General features: G+C 45.4%; 1 protein-coding gene across 5 annotated transcripts in view; it reads left to right on the plus strand.

Moving 5' to 3' along the window:
• The window catches only part of ZNF280D (zinc finger protein 280D), a 3097091-nt gene that overhangs the window by 3048759 nt on the left and 28316 nt on the right, over positions 1-20016 (plus strand). For all 5 annotated transcript variants that reach the window (XM_044078966.1, XM_044078968.1, XM_044078970.1 and 2 more), the window contains one exon: positions 4573-4634. In XM_044078966.1, the coding sequence (XP_043934901.1) occupies positions 4573-4634 (62 nt within the window). The remainder of the gene's footprint in view (positions 1-4572; positions 4635-20016) is intronic.

The following is a 20016-nucleotide window of genomic DNA, read 5'->3' on the forward strand; positions in this document are numbered from 1 at the left end:
TTTCCAGACACAGACAGATTTCAGAGGCAAGAACAGGCATGCCAGAGGTAGAGGGCAAACTAGAGGCTCCTACAGAGGACGTCAATGGCAGCCTCCCAACCAGAGAGGTAGTGCAGGGCCTACAACTGCTGCACAAGGACAGACTCAATGACTTTACTTTGACACCGCCAACCAGGGCTCAATTAAAAGCACCTTTGGGTGGAAAGCTTTCCTTATTTTCAGAAAATTGGCACATTATTACAAGGGACAAATGGACACTACAAATAATAGACAAAGGATACAGGTTCCATTTCCACACATTACCGAAAAGAAAAGGCATGCCAGACCTGCCACCAAATCAAAGGGCAGAGGCTTTGAAACAAATCTCCAACTTAATGAAAATGAAAGCAATAGAAAAGGTTCCTCTCGCAGAAAAAGGTCAAGGATTTTATTCCAGACTCTTCCTTGTTCCAAGAAAAGAAAAGCAATGGAGGCCTATTCTCGACTTGTCCGCACTCAATACTTATCTCATTGTGCCAAAATTCAAAATGCTGACTCTATAGCAACTCCTTCCCATGCTGGGCAAGGGGTCTTGGCTGGTAACTCTGGACCTCAAGGAGGCATGCCTGCATGTCCCTATTAGACAAAGCTGCAAAAGACACCTCAGATTTCTTGCAGGTTCAGAGCATTATCAATTCCCAGCATTGCCCTTTGGCTTATCTACTGCACCCAGAGTATTCACGAAATGCCTGGCATCAGTAATTGCACACTGCAGACTTCAGGGGATGCAAATATACCCGTATCTGGACGACTGCCTTATACAAGCGGACAGCCAACAAATTCTGGTAAAACACTTGAACTATGCCATCTATCTTCTTCAGGCCTTGGGATATACAGTCAACATTCACAAGTCAAGACTTGTACCATCCCAAAGAATAACTTTTCTGGGTGCGGATCTAGACACAACCACCCAAATGGCTTTCCTCACAGAAGAAAAACAAAACCAACTACCGGATTACTTCACAAACCTGTCAAGACAAACTCCGCTGTCTGCAAGAAAAATACTGCAGGCCCTGGGTTACATGGCTTCTTTCATTCTTCTGATTCCTCAAGCAAGGCTACATATGAGGAAACTCCAGTGGTACCTAAGGAGTTTATACAGTCACAGCTTGGAAACTTTGATACCACTCATGCCTTCAAAGGGAATTTCTGTGGTGGGCTCAAGCAAGCCAGTCAAACAAGGGTTTGCCCTTCAGCAAACCAATAGCCAGCCAAACCATTACAATGGACGCTTCATACCACGGATGGGGAGCGCACATGAAAGGAAGATGCATTCAAGGACTATGGTCACAAAAAGAGCTACGCATGCACATAAACCAAAAGGAAATGCTGGCAGTGATACATGCAATCGAGGCCTTCAAGTTATTTCTACATCAAGGCCACCTACTAATAAGGACAGACAACACTACAGTTATGTGGTACATAAACAAGCAAGGAGGCACCCATTCCTACCCTCTTTGCAGACTGGCAATGAATCTATGGGAACTTTCCTTCACTCTCAATATACAGCTGCAATCCCAGTTTGTACCAGGAAAGGACAATATACTGGCGGACAGCTTAAGCAGGAACATCATGGATGCACACGAATGGATGCTGCACCCAGACATCTTCCATCAGATAGCACAATCTTGGGGGAGACCGGACTTAGACCTCTTTGCCTCCCCACGCAATCATCAGCTGGAGAAATTCTGCTCAAGGACATACCACCCACAAGCATGGAAAGTGGACGCTCTCTCTTTCAGCTGGAGATCTCTAACAGTGTATGCATTCCCACCCCTTCCATTAATGACCAAGGTCTTACTGAAGATCAGGGCAGAGCAGCCAAGAGTGATTCTGATAGCTCCGGACTGGCCAAGACAGCACTGGTACCCATTGCTAAAGAGCATGTCACAGACAAAACCATGGCTTCTGCCACAATGGCCGCTTCTCCTGACACAGCACAATTACAAAACTCTGCATACCAACCTGAAAACATTACAACTAGCTGCCTGGAAAATACCTTGACTCATCACCAGGATAAGCTATCCAAGAGAGTGAAGGATATCATGGAAGCTCGCAGGCCTTCCACAAGAAAGGCATACTCAGCAAAATGGAAAAGATTTCACACCTGGAGCACCTCAAAGGGCCTAGATGCAACAGTTATGAACATGGCACATATCCTGGAATATTTGGCAGAAATGCTCCACAATGGCCTGTCTTACTCTTCTATTAAAATTCATGCTTCAGCAATTTCTGCAGAGTACAATACTGATCCACCTGTCTTCTCTCATCCTCTGCTGAGACAGTTTCTAAGAGGAATTAAAAACATCAATCCTCCAAGGAAACCACCAGTGCCTACTTGGGACCTTAACTTCGTGTTGGAAAAACTAACGTTGCCTCCCTTTGAACCAGCAGCATCTGCAGAACTACAGTTCCTCTCTTGGAAGACTGCCTTCCTTCTGGCCATAACCTCAGCAAGAAGAGTATCTGAGTTACAGGCCCTCATGGCAGTACAGCCATTTCTTATTTTTCATCAAGACAGAGTCTCATTGAGAACCAATCCTTCATTTATGCCAAAGGTGGTATCTAGGGTCTCATTAAACCAAGCTATTCACCTGCCTACCTTCTTTCCAAATCCACAAAAAGGGGAAAAGCTCCTGCACACCCTGGACATACACAGGCAGTTGCGATACTACTTGGACAGAACAAAAAATTACAGAAAAACTGACCAGTTGTTTGTAGCATATGCTGCTGGTGCACGAGGAAAAGCAATTTCAAAACAGACAATTTCAAAATGGATAGGGAATTGCATTCGTTTCTGTTACTCCTTTCATGGAAAAACTGTGCCAACTAACATTAGACCTCATTCGACCAGAGCCACAGCCACCTCCACAGCCTTCTTAAGAGGGGTGGCTACCAAGGACATTTTAGAAGCTGCTACATGGAGCTCCGTGCATACATTTTCCAAGCATTACAACTTACCTTTATATTCCAGATCCAGAGCAGGCTTTGCTACGGCAGTCCTGCAGGGCATTTTAGCTACACCATCCTTTACATAGATCCTCCACCCCCAGATTGGCTATGGTATTCTACCCATATGTGATGACTGCAGATGCATCCTTGAAGGACATAGTACAGTTTTGTACCTACCATAAATGTAGATGTCCGATAGGTATGCATCTGCAGTCAGGTTGGTTTACCCTCCCTCCTTCCCCTCTGTGGTATTTCTTGGGTACATTTCCCTCTCATAGCTAGCTGGGGTTATCTATTATGGTGTATTTGTTTTTATATATGTATATGTATATTTTTGTGCATGTCTGGAATTTATTGCATTTCTCCAAATTTAGCCTTCCTTTGAGGGCACCTGGCATCTGGGGCAAGAAAAACTGAGGAAGATAGCGTCGGCTGATGCTTTTATACCCCAGGTGCTCTGACGTCGGGGAAGGGGCGACATCAGCCGACGCCGGACCCAGACTTTGGAATCCGGCCGACCGAAGGGCTGCCTGAGGCAGGACAACCCATATGTGATGACTGCAGATGCATACCTATTGGACATCTACATTTATGGTAGGTACAAAACTGTACTTTTCCTATTTCCTCTTCTCCATTTCAACCCTTTGTCAGATGTTATTCTTTTCAGTCCAGCTCACATTCTGCCTCACTTCTTTGTCAACGTGATCCTTCAGATATAACTTTGTAGGCCAGATTTTAGAAAGACTTTTCCTTGGAGATTTTGTTTGGCATGTAGTTAATCTCCTTTCCAGGCCTTCCTCAGTATTATGCTTGTCTATATTATCTTGATTTAAGTTGTCAACATACCTCTCAACTGTCCTAGTTTTTGCTGAATGTCCAGATTTTTGCCTTGTATTTTAATTGGTTCTTCATAAAATGTGTGGTTTTCTGGCAAATCACTGTGTATTGAACTCACTAAATAATGCCATGCGTTTGGGGTTCAGACTTCATACCCTTTAGAAAAATGCATATTAACACAAATCCTGTTTTAATGACTAAAAATTTCTAAAGTTTTTAAGAAAAGTATTTAAATCTGTACTTTTTTGATCCCTTGTCCTTCCACTATTTTAAGCTTTGTCCAGATTTCTTCACTGAGAGGTGTGGTGGTCAACGAGCTTTTACATTTCCCCCACTTTTTCTTTCCTGGTTTCCCTCTTGTCCTGACGGCAGTCATAGGCATCAGTTCTGAGAATGCTGTTCTCTATCTCTGTCCTGTGCATTCTTTTTCTGTCTGTCCCACCATGTAGATAGTCAAACCAAATTAGGTATTTCTTCTCTCTGTAGTAGTCACACTGACAAGTTTATGAAAGTGACTTTTTAAAGTTAGCTATTTGTTTCAGTTAGTTTTGTGTATAACATTTAGCATTTTGGTACTGAGATGCATTATTTTCTGTTTTCTTTAAGCAGTATGAATACTGTAGTAAATGCCTTTATTGAAATAAATCAAAGTTGCATTTAGTAGATGGTGACATCTACATTAAACCTTTTTGATATTGTAGTTATTTTGAATTTTAATAAGATATTTTATGATTTGTTCTTTAGAAAAATCCAATTCCTGAGGTACCTGGCATTGAGGAAATGGCAAAGTCGCCAACTAATGAAAGGTAATACTGAGGAATGCATATCAGTTCATATTCTTGTTTATTCTTTGATGGTTGATGTTTTGTTTTATAGCCTGTTAATTTCTGAATATTTAGTAAATGTATGTAGTTTGTATTTTAATGGTCTATCTCAGCAAGACAGATTTAAATGCTCATCAGTGCTAGAATAGCAGAGAAAATTCAGTCAACTTAACCAAGTAGAGATCTTAAAAAAAAAAAACTTCTGGTCCTTATTGTTGCAACACCCACGTCACCAGGGAAGAGCAGATAAGTTTGGTTCTACTGCAGTTTTCAACAGGGTAGCCATCTTTCTAGCCTACTACTGTGGCTATAACCAAAACGAAGAAAAACTTATACAACCAAAAGATGAGCCAAGCCTGGAACACAGTGTCACAAGAACTCCACCAGGGTGATCAAACAAACGATGTCTTTCAAGAATGCAACTGCAGTCATAACATATGGGTTGTCCTGCCTCAGGCAGCCCTCGGTCGGCCAAATTCCAAAGTCTGGGTCCGACGTTGGCTGATGTCGCATTTCTCTCCGACGTCAGAGCGGCTGGAGTACATAAGCATCAGCCGACGCCATTTTCTTCAGTCTTTCTTGCCGCGCGGTGCCCGAAGCAGAAGCAGTTCGCAAGTGCCGGTCGGTCAGCTCCTGTATTCTTCGATTCCGAAGTCATCAAAAAAGCTAAGTACCCCGTTGGGGACCTTTTCTTGCCTCAGCCGATGTCGGAAATTACTGAAAAAGTTAACAATTGTCTTTCTTGTGGTAAACAAATACCTCATAAGGATTTCCACTCTTACTGTCTTCCTTGCCTTGGCCCAGACCACGACGTCTCGGCCTGTGTAGCCTGTGCTCGCTTCAACAAGCGCACTCTCAGGCACCGGGCGGAGTTCGCTGAAGATTTTTTCGGCGAAAAATTTGCTTATACAATGCCGTCGGAACTACCGACATCGCAAACTCCCAAGAAACGAAAAGACCGGGACCGACATCCTCGGCCCGCGTCTACCACCGACTCCACGCCAAAACCTACCGCGAGTGCTCCGGTTCCCCCTGAGACGGTTATTCCACCGCTCCGAACCGAAGACACTGCATTACCGACTACTCCGATTCCGGATATCACTCCGCCAGTTATTGATTTTCCTCCAGATACCGAAACCGAGGAAATGCCCGAGACCATTGCTGTAGATAAGGTCACTCCTGCACGTGGAGCTGCCAGGCCTCCTATGGCCACGTCTATTAAGGCCTACACTAGGGCTAAGGCAGCCAGCAAGACCAAGCATCTTACTGCTAAAGCCTTACCTCAGCCTACTCCAGAGACACAAATCATGACTATGGCTGCTGACTTAATTTCTATGATTAGAGGTTCACAGGCCCATCCTGAGAGAGGATCCCAGCCTCCTGATAAAAGGCCCCGGGTTGAGCCCTCTGACCCTATTCCTTCAGATGAAGATTCTGAGGACTCTGTCCATTCAGATGGCCAGGAAGAGCTCTTCCAGACCTATGAGGACTCGGATGCAGAGGATTCCATCCCCTCGGCCTCCCCTCCTGAGGATATTTCTTTTGGGGAAGTTCTGCATACCATGAGGGAACATTTCAAGTGGCAAGGCCAGGAATATTCTGATTCCAGAAAGCGCCTTCGAACTTTCCTTAAAAAGCCCCAGCACAGGCCCTTAGCTATTCCTCCTGTGCTTGATGTTTTGGATGATTTATATTCTTACTCTAGTGTTACCCCTGATTCTCTTCCTCCTGCTCCAGCCAAGCCAGACAGGTATTACAGAGTCCCAGAAACACATTCTCATTTATTCAGGGCCCATACTGCTGATTTGGAAACTATTTCTCAGGGACCTAAAGGTGTTTCAGCTTCCACCTCTAAAAATCCTTTGCCCTCCAACAGGGAAGCTAGGTCATTAGAGAGATGGGGTAAAAAGGTTTACACCTCCACTACTTTATCTATGAGAGCTTTGAATTGCCTTTTTCATATGTTACAATATTAGGATTTCCTGTTAGAGGATTTACAGAAAACATTGGCCTCTCCTGATCCTTTAGACAGGAAGTCTTTGCAGGAAGCTGTACATAACTCTCAGCAAGTAAGCAATCACTTCCTGCAGTGTGGATATTATGCACTGGAAGCTTCATGTAGGGCAGCTATGACAGGGGCAGTCATTCGTAGACATGCATGGTTAAAAGATCAACCTCTACCAGATCATGTAAAGGCAAAACCTCTGGATGCACCTTTGGAAAAGAACAAGCTTTTTGGTGCTAATGCTAAGGATGTGTTAAAGTCCATCGAGGAAAAAGCAAAATCAGTTCAGACGGTGAAAGATTTCCTCCAGGTTCAACCCCCCAGATTCAGTAGGAATTGGCCTTCAAAAAACTGGTCCTTTCCTAATCCTGAAAAATTTCAAAGGGGTAAAAACAGACGTGGCCGAGGAAGAGGACAATACAGAGGTCCTTACAGGGGACGACAATGGCAGCCAGCAAACCAAAGAAGTAACACAGGGGTTTCACCTGCCCCACAGCCACAATCTCAGTGACTTTCCTCTACTTCCACCTACCAGGGAACAAATAGAAGCTCCCTTGGGCGGGAAATTATCTCTGTTTGCAGACAATTGGCACAGATTGACAAAGGACAAATGGATTTTGGACATTATAGACTGAGGTTACAGGTTCCATTTTCATACCTTACCAAGAAAACAAGGCATGCCAAACCTACCACAAAACCAGAGGGCAGTGGCTATCAAGCAAATCTCTCTGCTGACTCCACAACAAGAACAAGGCCAGGGGTTTTACTCTAGACTGTTCCTTGTTCCAAGAAAAGAATCTCAATGGAGACCAATACTGGATTTGTCCGCATTAAACACCTTTCTCATAGTACCAAAGTTCAAAATGCTGACTCTACAGCAACTCCTTCCCATGCTGGGCAAGGGGTCTTGGCTGATTACTCTGGACCTCAAGGAGGCATACCTGCATGTCCCTATCAGACACAGCTGCAGAAGATACCTCAGATTTCTTGCAGGGCCAGAGCATTATCAATTCTCAGCATTGCCATTTGGCTTATCTACTGCGCCCAGAGTATTCACAAAATGCCTGGCTTCAGTAATTGCTCATTGCAGGCTCCAGGGGATCCAAATTTACCCATACCTGGACGACTGCCTCATACAAGCGGACGACAAATTGATGTTGACAAAAAACTTGGACTATGTCATACGATTACTTCAAGCTCTGGGATACACAGTCAACTTCCAAAAGTCAAGACTTCAGCCATCCCAGCAAATAATCTTCTTAGGAGCCAAATTAGACACAGCCTCTCAAATGGCTTACCTAACAGAAGACAAGCAAGAGAAGTTAACTCATTATTTCAGAGGTTTGGCAAAACTTACCCAGATGACTGCAAGGAGATTCCTACAGGCCCTGGGTTACATGGCATCCTGCATTCTCCTGGTTCCATTAGCAAGACTACACATGAGAAAGCTTCAGTGGTACCTAAAAAGCCTATGGTCTCAGCACAGCAACAACTTAGAGACAACCATACCGCTCATTCCATGCCTACAAAAGGAATTCCTATGGTGGGCCTCGGTAAGCCAGGCAAACACAGGTATGTCATTCAAAAAACCACAGATAACACAGACCATGACCACAGACGCCTCAGACCTTGGATGGGGGGCACACATGGAAGGCAGGTGTATACAAGGACAATGGTCTCTAGAGGAAACACATCTGCATATAAACCAAAAGGAAATGCTGGCAGTAATGCATGCCATCGAGGCCTTTCAACACCAACTTTAGCAAGGCCATTTACTGATATGGACAGACAACACCACTGTGATGTGGTATATAAACAAGCAAGGGGGCACCCATTCTTACCCCCTTTGCAGACTGACAATGCATCTTTGGGAAAAATCACTGAGCCTAAACATTCAGTTACAATCCCAGTTTGTTCCAGGCAAAGACAATGTGCTGGCGGACAGCCTAAGCAGGAATTTCACAGAGCCACACGAGTGGAGGTTACATCCGAAGATCTTCACACAGCTCACTTCGACATGGGGCAGGCCAGAAGTAGACCTATTTGCCTCTCACCTCAACCATCATCTACAAAAATTCTGCTCAAGGACATATCATCCACAAGCTTGGAAAATAGATGCTCTCTCATTCAACTGGAACTTCCTAAAAATCTATGCATTCCCACCTCTGCCACTGATGACCTCATTATTACTAAAGATCAAAGCAGAGACCCAAGGGGATCCTAATAGCTCCGGACTGGCCAAGACAACACTGGTATCCACTACTACGGAGCATATGTCACACCAAGAAGTGGGCCCTTCCCCAATGGCCTCTACTTTTGACTCAACACAACTTCAAAACAGTGCATCCAAACCTTCAGACACTGCAGCTAACAGCCTTGGAGATCCCATGAATAACCTCAACCTATCTCTCTCCAAGGAAGTTCAGCGGATACTAACAGAGGCTAGAAGACCATCCACCAGAAAGGTTTACTTAGCAAAATGGAAGAGATTCAGCATTTGGAATACCAGCAAGGGACATGATGCATCATTATTGAACATCCCACTCATCCTGGAATATTTGGCAGATATGCTAAAGAATGGACTCTCATATTCTTCCATAAAGATACATGCATCAGCTATTTCAGCTAGATATAACACTGATCCGCCTGTCTTTTCACATCCTTTGCTAAGGCAATTCCTCAGGGGAATCAAGAACATTAAGCCACCAAGAAAGGCTCCAGTGCCAGCCTGGGACCTCAATTTTGTTCTAGAAAAACTGACTCTACCTCCATTTGAGCCAGCAGCTTCAGTTGACTTGCAATTTCTCTCATGGAAGACAGCTTTCCTGTTGGCAATTACCTCAGCAAGAAGGGTTTCGGAACTACAGGCCCTAATGGCAATACCACCGTTCATAATTTTCCATAGAAACAGGGTTTCATTAAGGACCAACCCTACTTTTATGCCAAAGGTGGTATCTAGGGTTTCTTTAAATCAAGCCATTCATCTGCCTGCTTTCTTCCCCAATCCTGAGAATAAGGGGGAAAGACTGTTACATACCTTGGACATTCACATACAACTTCGATACTACCTGGACAGAACCAAGACCAGTAGGAAGTCTGAACAACTTTTTGTAGCTTACGCCCCTGCAGTCCAAGGAAAAGCAATTTCAAAACAGACTATTTCAAAATGGATTGGACATTGCATCAGATTCTGTTATTCCTTTCATGGAAAGACTGTTCCAGCTAATGTCAGACCACATTCCACCAGAGCTACAGCCACCTCTACAGCATTCTTAAGAGGGGTGCCTACTAAGGACATTCTAGAAGCTGCTACATGGAGCTCCGTGCATACATTCTCCAAACACTACAATCTCCCTCTATACTCCAGATCCAGAGCAGGCTTTGCTTCGGCAGTCCTGCAGGGTTTGATTGCCACACCATCTTTTTCCTAGAGCATTCCTCCTCCCCCAGCTAAGCTATGGTATTCTAACCATATGTTATGACTGCAGTTGCATTCTTGAAGGACATAGTACAGTTTTGTACCTACCATAAATGTAGATGTCCGATAGATATGCAACTGCAGTCGGATTTTCCCTCCCCCCATACCCCTCTATGCCTAGGGTCCACTCCTATCCCTGTTTCTCTTAGCTGGGGATATCTGTTATGGTGTATCTGTTTATTGCTCATTTATTTGTCTGGAATCCTGTTTTTGTCTTCCAATTTGATTACAGCCTTCCTTGGAGGGCACCTGGCATCTGGGGCAAGAAACACTGAAGAAAATGGCATCGGCTGATGCTTATGTACTCCAGCCGCTCTGACGTCGGAGAGAAATGCGACATCAGCCGACGTCGGACCCAGACTTTGGAATCCGGCCGACCGAGGGCTGCCTGAGGCAGGACAACCCATATGTTATGACTGCAGTTGCATATCTATCGGACATCTACATTTATGGTAGGTACAAAACTGTACTTTTTATTGAGTGCTTTCGTCAGATTGTAACAAAAGACTTCATCAGAATGAAAGCTTTATACACTCCTTTTAAATATACTAAAACCTGTTAGAACACATGACATAAGCCAATTAAACCTCTCATTACATTAATTGTCAACAGACCTTCTTTAAAACTACAAAAAAAAATTCATAGATAAATTTTAAAGTAAAACAGAAGTAAAAAAACATTATTACCATAAAAAATAGTAAAAGATATTCTAATTAATAATAATGTGTACACAAAAACACATTTGTACATTTACAGCTTAAAAATGTTGCATCTATATAACATATGAGCGTGCAGCCTTACTAAGCTGCCAATACTGATTTTGTTATTGAGACCTGGGTGGGGGTGGGGGGGGGGGGTTGCAGGCATTTAATTTAATTTGCCAGCAAAGTTTCCTAAATTCTAAATAATCTTCCCAAGGACTTCCTCTAGGGTCTATTTGTGCTCCTTCAACAACAGCAAACAAAAAACAGTGTGTTGAATGTTTTTCTATGTGCTTAAATAAGGCATTATTTCTGTTGCCATTTTTAATGTCCCTATAATGCTCACAAATTCTGTCCCTGAACTTTCTTTTGGTTTTCCCAATGTAAAACACATCACAGTGCTGGAACAAGGCAGCATAAACAACCCCTTTAGAATTACAAGAAAATTTACCATTAGATTTAAAGGATGTATGATTTACCTTAATGTGTGATCACAGTTCATAACCAAATGACATTAAGAACAGCAACAACATTTTTTTTCCCAATTATGGTGAGACTACTATAAAAAACATTTTCACTTTCAAGTAATTGCTTGATGCTGCAACCTTTCCTAAATACTATCCGTGGCACGTCTCCCACCTGGTTTAAAATTCCAGGGTCACTCCAAAATAGCTGCCAATTTTTCTTTAAAATCGTAATAATACCTTGATGGTCATTGGAAAACTTAGTTACAAAGGGAAAATAATATTTAGAGGGATCAGCCTTGTTGGTAATCCAAAAAGTACTTGTAGAGATGAAAGTAGTGGGATATCCCCTGGCCAAAAACAACTTCGTGAGTGTCTCACATTGCACAATTTCCTTTTGCAGTGTGAGACACTCACGGAGTTGTTTTTGGGCAGGGGGTATCCCACTACTTTGATCTCTACAATACAAAAGGAGATTGTGTGTAAAAGAAATAACCAGAACATTCAACCTATTTTGGGGATCAATATGGGGGGAAACATTACAAGTACTTCTTGGATTACCAACAAGGCTGATCCCTTCTAAGTATTCTTGTCCCTTTGTAACTAAGTATCTGAAGTAGTTAACTTCATTTATCTGCAAACTTTGGGTATTCAGATCCATATCGGATCCAAGCCAGCAACTTTTTCCAAGCATCTGCTCCAAGCTCCTCCCCTTACCTATAATCTCTCACATCTCCTACATTCCCTCAGATCTCGTTTGCATGCATAGGCATTGTGGTGTCTTTAGCTCCAAGTTGGGTACAGTAAGTGATAGTTTTTTCTTGTATTTTCAGTGAGTGTGTGTGGTCGTTAGTTAACCCTTTCTCTCCTTCGCTGTTCATCGTTTTTTTGTTCAAAAAAAAAAAGTTAGTTCAAGTTAGTAAGGTAGTGTAGTAGGCCTAACCCGACCTTAGTGTGTGTGGTGGTTTTGGCTTAAGTTTTGGCTGAGTGGTTTCCTTTTTACTGTGGCTGAGCAGCCAAAACCGACTTTTAAAAAATGCACAGTGTGTGGCCACAAGCTTTCACAGGCTGATGGCCCTGTGTGTTACTTGTCTGGGTGTTCCCCATCTTTCTTTACCTTGTAATGTGTGTACAGGGTTCAACCCTAGGGCCCTAAAAGAAAGGAAAGCAAAGCTGGTAACTAAGGACCTTCTATCAGTTTCTGCCTTGGACACGGCAGCCTTGACCAATACCCCCCCCCCCGCCCCCCCAGGCTGAGACTCAACCTCCCACTAAGCCTACTGAAGTGGGGACTAAAGGAAAAGAAAAAGAGAAAAAAGATAAGGACAAGAGAGGGGATAGGCATTGCAAGCGGTCTTCAGAATGGGAGTTTTTCCCTAGCCCACCTTCAAAAGTGATTAGGACTACCTCTCCTCGGCTCAGCTCCCCGAGGTTCTCCCTGGCGCCGACGGAGGCCTCGGACCCGAGGCCTTCATTGAGGTCGTCGCACTGACCAGCCAAATCTGAGTCGGTCGCCTCCTCGCATTCGACTTGGAGTCTGTCGGGGCTAGATATGGACAGGATGAAGCGGAGGTTCATTCAGACCAAAATCCAAATGGGAGTCTTGCCAGGCCCATCCCCAGCCAGAGAGGAGATCTCCATGCCCTTCTTACATCCAGTGTCTCCTTCCCCGATCTGACCTGCTGTTTTGGGGTTTATGGATCCGAGGATCCGAGCAGCTAAGGGTTCGCCACCGATGGTTCCTCCAACCTTGACGTCAGCGATTACCTTGAGTTCCTCGGATCAGACCAGTTCGGATCCGAGCAACTCTCGGGGCCAAGAACGGGGAGTCGGATCCGAGGGAACAGAGGTGTCTTCGGCTTCAACATTGTCGGATCCGAGCCTTTTCTTCGGAACCATGGCTACCTCAGCCTCGGCCCCAAGCCTCACGGCAGAGCTGGAGAGAGCTTCCTCCTTGTTGGTTGCTAAGGAGGTGTGCTCTGCATCGGCGTTCGACGTGGTGGAGAGGGTTCTCTCCCAAGGATTGAGACCCCAGCCTATTGCCTTGGACTCCACCCAGGCTTCCATGGATGTGGTCACGACTCCCATCAGCTTGTCCCAGGGACAGCTCATGCTAGAGGACCCCCAGGTGGATCCCATTGTGGAATCCCCCATGACTTATGAGTCCTCTTCAGAGACTTCCACTGAAGAGGGTCCCCATAAGCACTTGTGTAAAAGGAGGCACATGGACTCCCCCGAGTCCCTCACAGAAGATACTGACTTAGATGAAGGTGAGGGTTCCCTCAGATCACCTCCCGAAGATGTCTCCTTTGGAGACATCATGGAGATCCTCCACCAGAGGGAGGTTGGTCAGCCCCAAAACCCTCTACGGATGAGTCAGTATTCCTGGAGGCCTTTGGCATGGGCCCTTCTACATCCTGGATGTCCCCTCCTGCGGATCCCTTAGTGGATCTTATTACCATGTGGGCAAGGAAGGAGCCTGACACCATAGAGCCAATACCTACTAAACACCCGGACAGGATCCTCTCCCCTCCCTCAGACAGACAGGCCTGGTAGATGCTATGGTGGATGCAGCTGCCACCAAGAGAGAACTGGCACAGGAAAGTTCTTTGGTGCACCCTCCGGGAACGGAGTCTAGGGTGGTGGATCGGTTTGGAAAGCGAGTTTTTTTCAGCGACGTTTTCTATTCGAGCGCTGAATTATTTGGCACACGACATATGACTTCAGCGAGACCTAGTCACAGAGTTCGCTGTGTCACCCCCAGAGTCTTTGTCGCCAGAGGACAAGCAGTTGTTCTCCACAAAAATGTCGACTCTCAAATCTGTTTAGAATACGTCCATGTGTCTTCTTTCCCATGCCGTGGAAGGAGCGGCTAGGGCGGCTGGGACTGGTGTAGCTATGAGGTGACACGCTTGGCTCAGACTATGTCAATTCGCGGACCCCTTCAAGGTGTCATTCACAAATGCTCCCTTTGATGGCTCTTCCCTGTTTGGAAAGACAGTTCTTGACACCCTGGTCCAGAGCGAGGAGAACAGGAAGACTCTGTCTGCCATCAGAGTCCGCATCTCTAACCCTCAAAGTTCCTTTTCTAGGAATCAGAGAGGGCAAAAGAAGATGTGGTTCTGAAAATCTCAGTTTTCCCAGGACTCTCAGGACAACTCATCCCCTAAAGGCGGAGGGGGACAAGGCATATGCTGCCCCAGAGGCAGAGGGGGGGGGCCAAGGAACTTTGGGTCTAGGGAGACCTTCTCGGACAGCCCCGCCCACCCAGTCGGGGGAAGATTGTCATTGCACCTAACAGCTTGGGAGTGTATTACAGCGGACCATTGGGTGCTTCCAATAATATCCAGAGGCTACTCCATTCCATTCTTTGCCCCGCCCGTCCAACCAAAGCGCCTCCTGGATGTCCCACCCGCTCAAAGGGAGGCGGCAGCGCAAGAGATTTCAAAGCAGCTTTGCAATCGAGCCATCGAATCGGTCCCCCCAGTTCAGTCAGGATTAGGCATTTACCCCAGGTTCCTTTTAGCGCCCAAAAAAGACAGGGGACCTCAGGCCTATATTGGACCTGTCAACGCTGAACCTGACTGTAGCCAAGCAGAAATTCTGGATGGTCACCTTGCAGTCCATTCTACCATACTTCCGAGAATGTGACTGGATATGCTCGATAGACCTCCAGGATGCTTACTACCATATCAAAATTTGCAGAAGCTCCAGGAGATTCCTTTGCTTCTGGCTGGGAGCCAGTCATTTCCAGTTCAGAGCCCTTCCCTTTAGTCTCACCACAGCCCCCAGGGTGTTCACCAAGGTTATGGCAGTCATAGTGGCTCAACTGAGGCTTCAGGGAATTCAGGTGTTTCCTTGCTGCTGCCACTTAAGCGTCTTCTTTGCATGGCCAGAGACTGCTTCCTGCATCTTGCAGTCAATCTAGGGATTCCCATCAACATCTCCAAGTCCCGCTTGAACCCGACAAATGACCTTGGAATTTATAGGGGCATGGCTGGACACCATACAGTTGAAAGACTTTCTAACTTGAGAACAGGGTCCAGAGCCTACGGGCCCATGTATCAGCGATCCTTGGCCCCAGGCTGCCAATGGCGAGCGATGTTCTTCAAGCCTTAGGCTCCATGGCCGGAGCAATCTCAATCCTCCCCTGTGCGTGCCTTCACATGCAGGTGCTTTAGTGGACCCTGGCAGTACAGTGGTCTTGGCTAGACCTCCCCCATGGACTATCCAATTCGAATCAGCAGAGCCTGCAAGATATCTTTTTTCTGGTGTCTCCAGTTGCTGGAAATCTTGGCAGAGTGCACCCCCAGCCCAAGCCACAGTGACCATGGATGCCTCCCAGCTCAGGCGGGGGGGGACACTATTTGGGAAGGACAGTCCAAGGCACATGGTCCCAGACCGAGACCAGATTGCATATCAGTGTTCTAGAGATGAAGACTTTTAGCGTTGCAAGCCTTTCACGGTGTTCTTCCCCCGGGGACGATTGCAGTTAAGTCAGACAACATGTCTGTTGTCTGGTACGTCAACAAACAAGGGGGAACCAGATCTTACACTCTCTGTTGCAAGGCTATGAGAGTGTGGGAGTGGGCAATCTCCACCAGTCTGTTTCGGATTGCAACGCACATCCCGTGATGCTCCAACATTTTAGCAGACAGACTGAGTCGGGCTATTCTAATGCCATACAAGTGGTTTCTGAAACAATCGATAGCGGAGGAAATCTTCCTTGCGTGGGGTCAGCCTTGCTGCGATCTCTTCGCATCTCCTTCCAACACAAAGTGCAGCGAGTTCTTCGATCTGATCCCCTCACCAGGGGACTCTCCGTGAGACGCTCTCATCCATGCTTGGCCTCCCGGGTTGCTGTATGCTTACCCCCATTACCTCTCATTCAGAAGTTTCTTCAGAAAGCTTGCCGACTGGGGTGCAAAGTGATCCTCATTGCCCCATTCTGGCCTCGTCAGGTGTGGTTCCCCTTCTTCTGGTCTAATGTGCTAACTCCTCCTCGGATTCTGGATTCTTGCCTGGATCTCATCTCTCATCCATCGGGCATGTGTCCACCCGACTTGGACAGCTGATGGCTTGGTTGCTCCAGTTCCCCTGATTGCTAGGACTCCTGGTCTGTCGTCTTCAGTAAAGACTATTCTGGTGACATCCCACAAAGCTTCCACTAGGAAGATCTATCACAGCAAATGGAAACGCTTCTCTATTTGGGCTTCTCAGAGGAACCTAGATCCCTTTACAGCCCCGGTTCCTGCAGTGTTGGGGAGTTTTTGGCCAATATTTTTCAACAAGGGGCTAGTTCCTCCACGGTAAAAGTGCAACTGTCGGCCATCTCTAATTTTCATGTCTGCGAAAATATGAATGCTCTGGCCTCTTTGAGACTTTGTAAAGCTTTTCTGAAAGGCACCTTTTTTTTACGCCCTCTGGTTACGAACTCAGTCCCTCCTTGGGACCTTACCCTAGTTCTGCAGGCATTAGTTGCTCCCCCCTTCGAACCTGCAGCGCCAGTAGATTTGAAATTCTTATCCTGGAAGACAGCTTTCCTAGTGGCCATTACTTCGGCCAGGAGAGTTTGTGAGATTAAAGCTGTGTCTGCCATGCCCCCTTATTTGATCTTTCATAAAGATAGGGTCTCACTCCGCACGAACCTTTCCTTCTTACCAAAAGTTGCCTCTGAATCAAATATTAATCAGTCGATTAACCTGCCTGTTTCGTTTCCAAATTTTCAGAACAAGGGTGAATATAAACTGCATTTGCTAGATGTCCATTGACACTTTTGTTTCTAGTTACATAGAACTAAACCCTTTCGTAAGTCTGACCAGTTATTTGTGTCCTTTTCTAGACCCTTTTTGGGCAAAGCCATTTCCAAGGTCTCCTTAGCTAGATGGATTACACAATGTATACTGCAAGTGTATAAGGACAAATGTCTGTCCCCGACTGGTCCTGTTAAAGCTCATTCTACCAAATCTATGGCAACATCTGCTTTTTGGTCTAAGGTTTCACTGGATGATATCTGTGCAGCAGCGATCTGGGCAAGGTCACATATTTATTTCTCATTATATGTTGGATTTGATCTCTAGAGGGAGAGCATCCTTTGGCTCTGCGGTGCTCAGGAATATCCTTCCATGAGGGCCTCCCAGGAGTTTTGGTAGCTGGGAACTCTGTCCCACAGGTTGCAGATAAATGAAGTTAACTACTTCAGATAAAGAAGTTATGTACTCACCATAACGTTCCATCTGAGTAGTTATACTTCATTTTCTGCAACCGTCCCTCCCTCCTTCCCCCGAACCTGTTCTAGGTTAGTGATGCTATTGAGTTGCTGATAGTTTGGATAGTGGCAAACTCGATCTGAGGGAAGGTAGATGTGAGGGATTATGGGTAAAGGGAGGAGCTTGGAGCAGATGCTTGGAAAAAGTTGCCGGCTCGGATCCGAATGCCCACAGCTTGCAGAAAATGAAGTATAACTACTCAGATGGAATGTTATGGTGAGTACATAACTTTTTTTCCAGTGACCTTCGAAGTATTATGCTTTTGAAGAAAAATTGGCAGCTATTTTAGAGTGACCCTGGAATTTTAAACCAAGTGGGAGACTCCTAGGAAAGGTTGCAGCATCACGCAATTACTTGAAAGTGAAAATGTTTTTGATAGTAGTCTCACCATAACTGGGACAAAAAATGTGGTTGCTGTTCTTAATGTCATTTGGTTATGAATTGTGATCACATTAAGGTAAATCATACATCCATTAAATCTAATGGTAAATTTTCTTGTAATTCTAAAGGGGTTGTTTATGCTGCCTTGTGCCAGCACTGTGATGCGTTTTACATTGGGGAAAACCAAAAGAAAGTTCAAATGGCGGGGCTATATTAGAACATTGAAGTTTCAGAACTTCGAATGTTCTAATATCGAACCCTATTCAGCGAACGTTGAAAATAACGAAGCTGCAGAAAACCAAATTTTTTCCCAGGGAAAGAATTCTGCTGTCTGTTTCTGTCGCTTTGCTATTTTCAGCGCTGTGGTGGAACGTTACGGGTCAGGTTCAGGTAAGTGTGCGATTGTGTGGACGTGAGGGTTAGGGCGTGGGTCAGGTAAGTGTGTGATTGTGTGGACATGAGGGTTAGGGTGGGATAGGTGGGTTAGGGCGTGGGTGAGGTGAGTGTGCGATAGTGACAGACCTTAGGGTTTGGGTTAAGGTAAGTGGATAGTTAGTGGTGTATGTACAGTTTAGTGTAGGGTTAGATGTAAGATTTTAGGTGTGTGGATTGCTGTTTGTTTGGTGTGCTTGTGTTGTGTGTATGTGTTTTGGAACAGCAAATTTTTTCCCTAGGAAAAAATTCCCTGTTCTGAATGTTCGATGATGTCAGCGTTCACTAAATTGGGTTCGATATTGGAACATTCAAAGTTCTGAAACTTGGATGTTCTAATATAGACTCAACATGGCAATAGAAATTATACCTTATTTAAGCACATAGAAAAGCATTCAACACACTGTTTTTGTTTGCTGTTGTTGAAGGGGTAAAAATAGACCCTAGAGGAGGTCCTTGGGAAGATTTATTTAAAATTTAGGAAACTTTGCTGGCAAATTAAGTTAAATGCCAGGCACCGGCTTCCGAGGACGTCCTTCGCACTAATGATTCTCGACACAAACAGACGTCATCTTTCACGACTACCTTTCTTTCGAAAACGACTGAATTTCTTAAGCCCAGGGTACGAACCACACCCAAGAAACCGATGACCCAATCTCAGGCACCTGCTTCCTTGCCTCAGTCTCAAATGCTTAAAAAGGCAGAAGACCTTATCATGCTGATCAGGGGAAGCCAAGCTACCCCCTCCAAAAGGAAAAGAGATCTGTCCCCAGTAGTTTTGTCGAACAAGAGTAAGATTAATCTGATGCATTTGAATATGAAGACATGCAACCCCTCTCTGCTTATGAGGATTCTGATGCAGAGGACTCCATCACTTCAGCCTTTCCCCCAGAGGATTTTTCCTTTGGGGAAACTCTTCATACCTTAAGGGAGCATTTCCAATGGGAGAGTCAAGACTACCCTCAGTCTAAAAAGAGACTCAGGGAATTCTTAGATCTTCCACAGCACAGACCCTTGGCCATCCCCCCAGTCCTGGATGTTGTGGAGGATGTTTTCCTGGAATCCAGCTTGACTCCTGACACCCTCCCTCCTGCACCCAGAAAACCAAACAGATACTATAGAGTCCCTGACTCTCACAAATTTCTTTTTAAAAATCCTGCTGCTGACCTTGAGGTAATTTCTCAAGGGCCTAAAGGAATTAAAGCAACCTCTGCTAAGAATCCCACGCCCTCATATAGGGATTCCCGAGTCAGCTTCTTCTGCAGAGCTAAAATTTCTCTCCTGGAAGACAGCTTTCCTTCTAGCCATGACTTCATCCAGAAGAGTCTCCGAACTGCAAGCACCCATGGCCGTGGAACCCTTCATCATCTTCCATGCTGACAGGGTATCCCTCAGAACTAACCCATCCTTCATGCCAAAGGTGGTGTCCAGTGTAGCTCTCAACCAATCCATTCATTTGTCCACCTTTTTTCCTAATCCCCAGAACAAGGGGGAAAAGATCCTGCACTCTCTAGATGTGCACAGATCGCTCAGATTCTATCTAGACAGGACTAAATCCTTCAGAAAGTCTGATCAATTGCTGGATAGCTTTGCTACAGGGGCAGAAGGCAAAGCCATCTCCAAACCATTTCCAA

This window comes from Protopterus annectens, chromosome 7.part1 (genome assembly GCF_019279795.1).
Source record: "Protopterus annectens isolate FY-2018-M chromosome 7.part1, PAN1.0, whole genome shotgun sequence".
NCBI classification, from domain to species: domain Eukaryota; kingdom Metazoa; phylum Chordata; order Ceratodontiformes; family Protopteridae; genus Protopterus; species Protopterus annectens.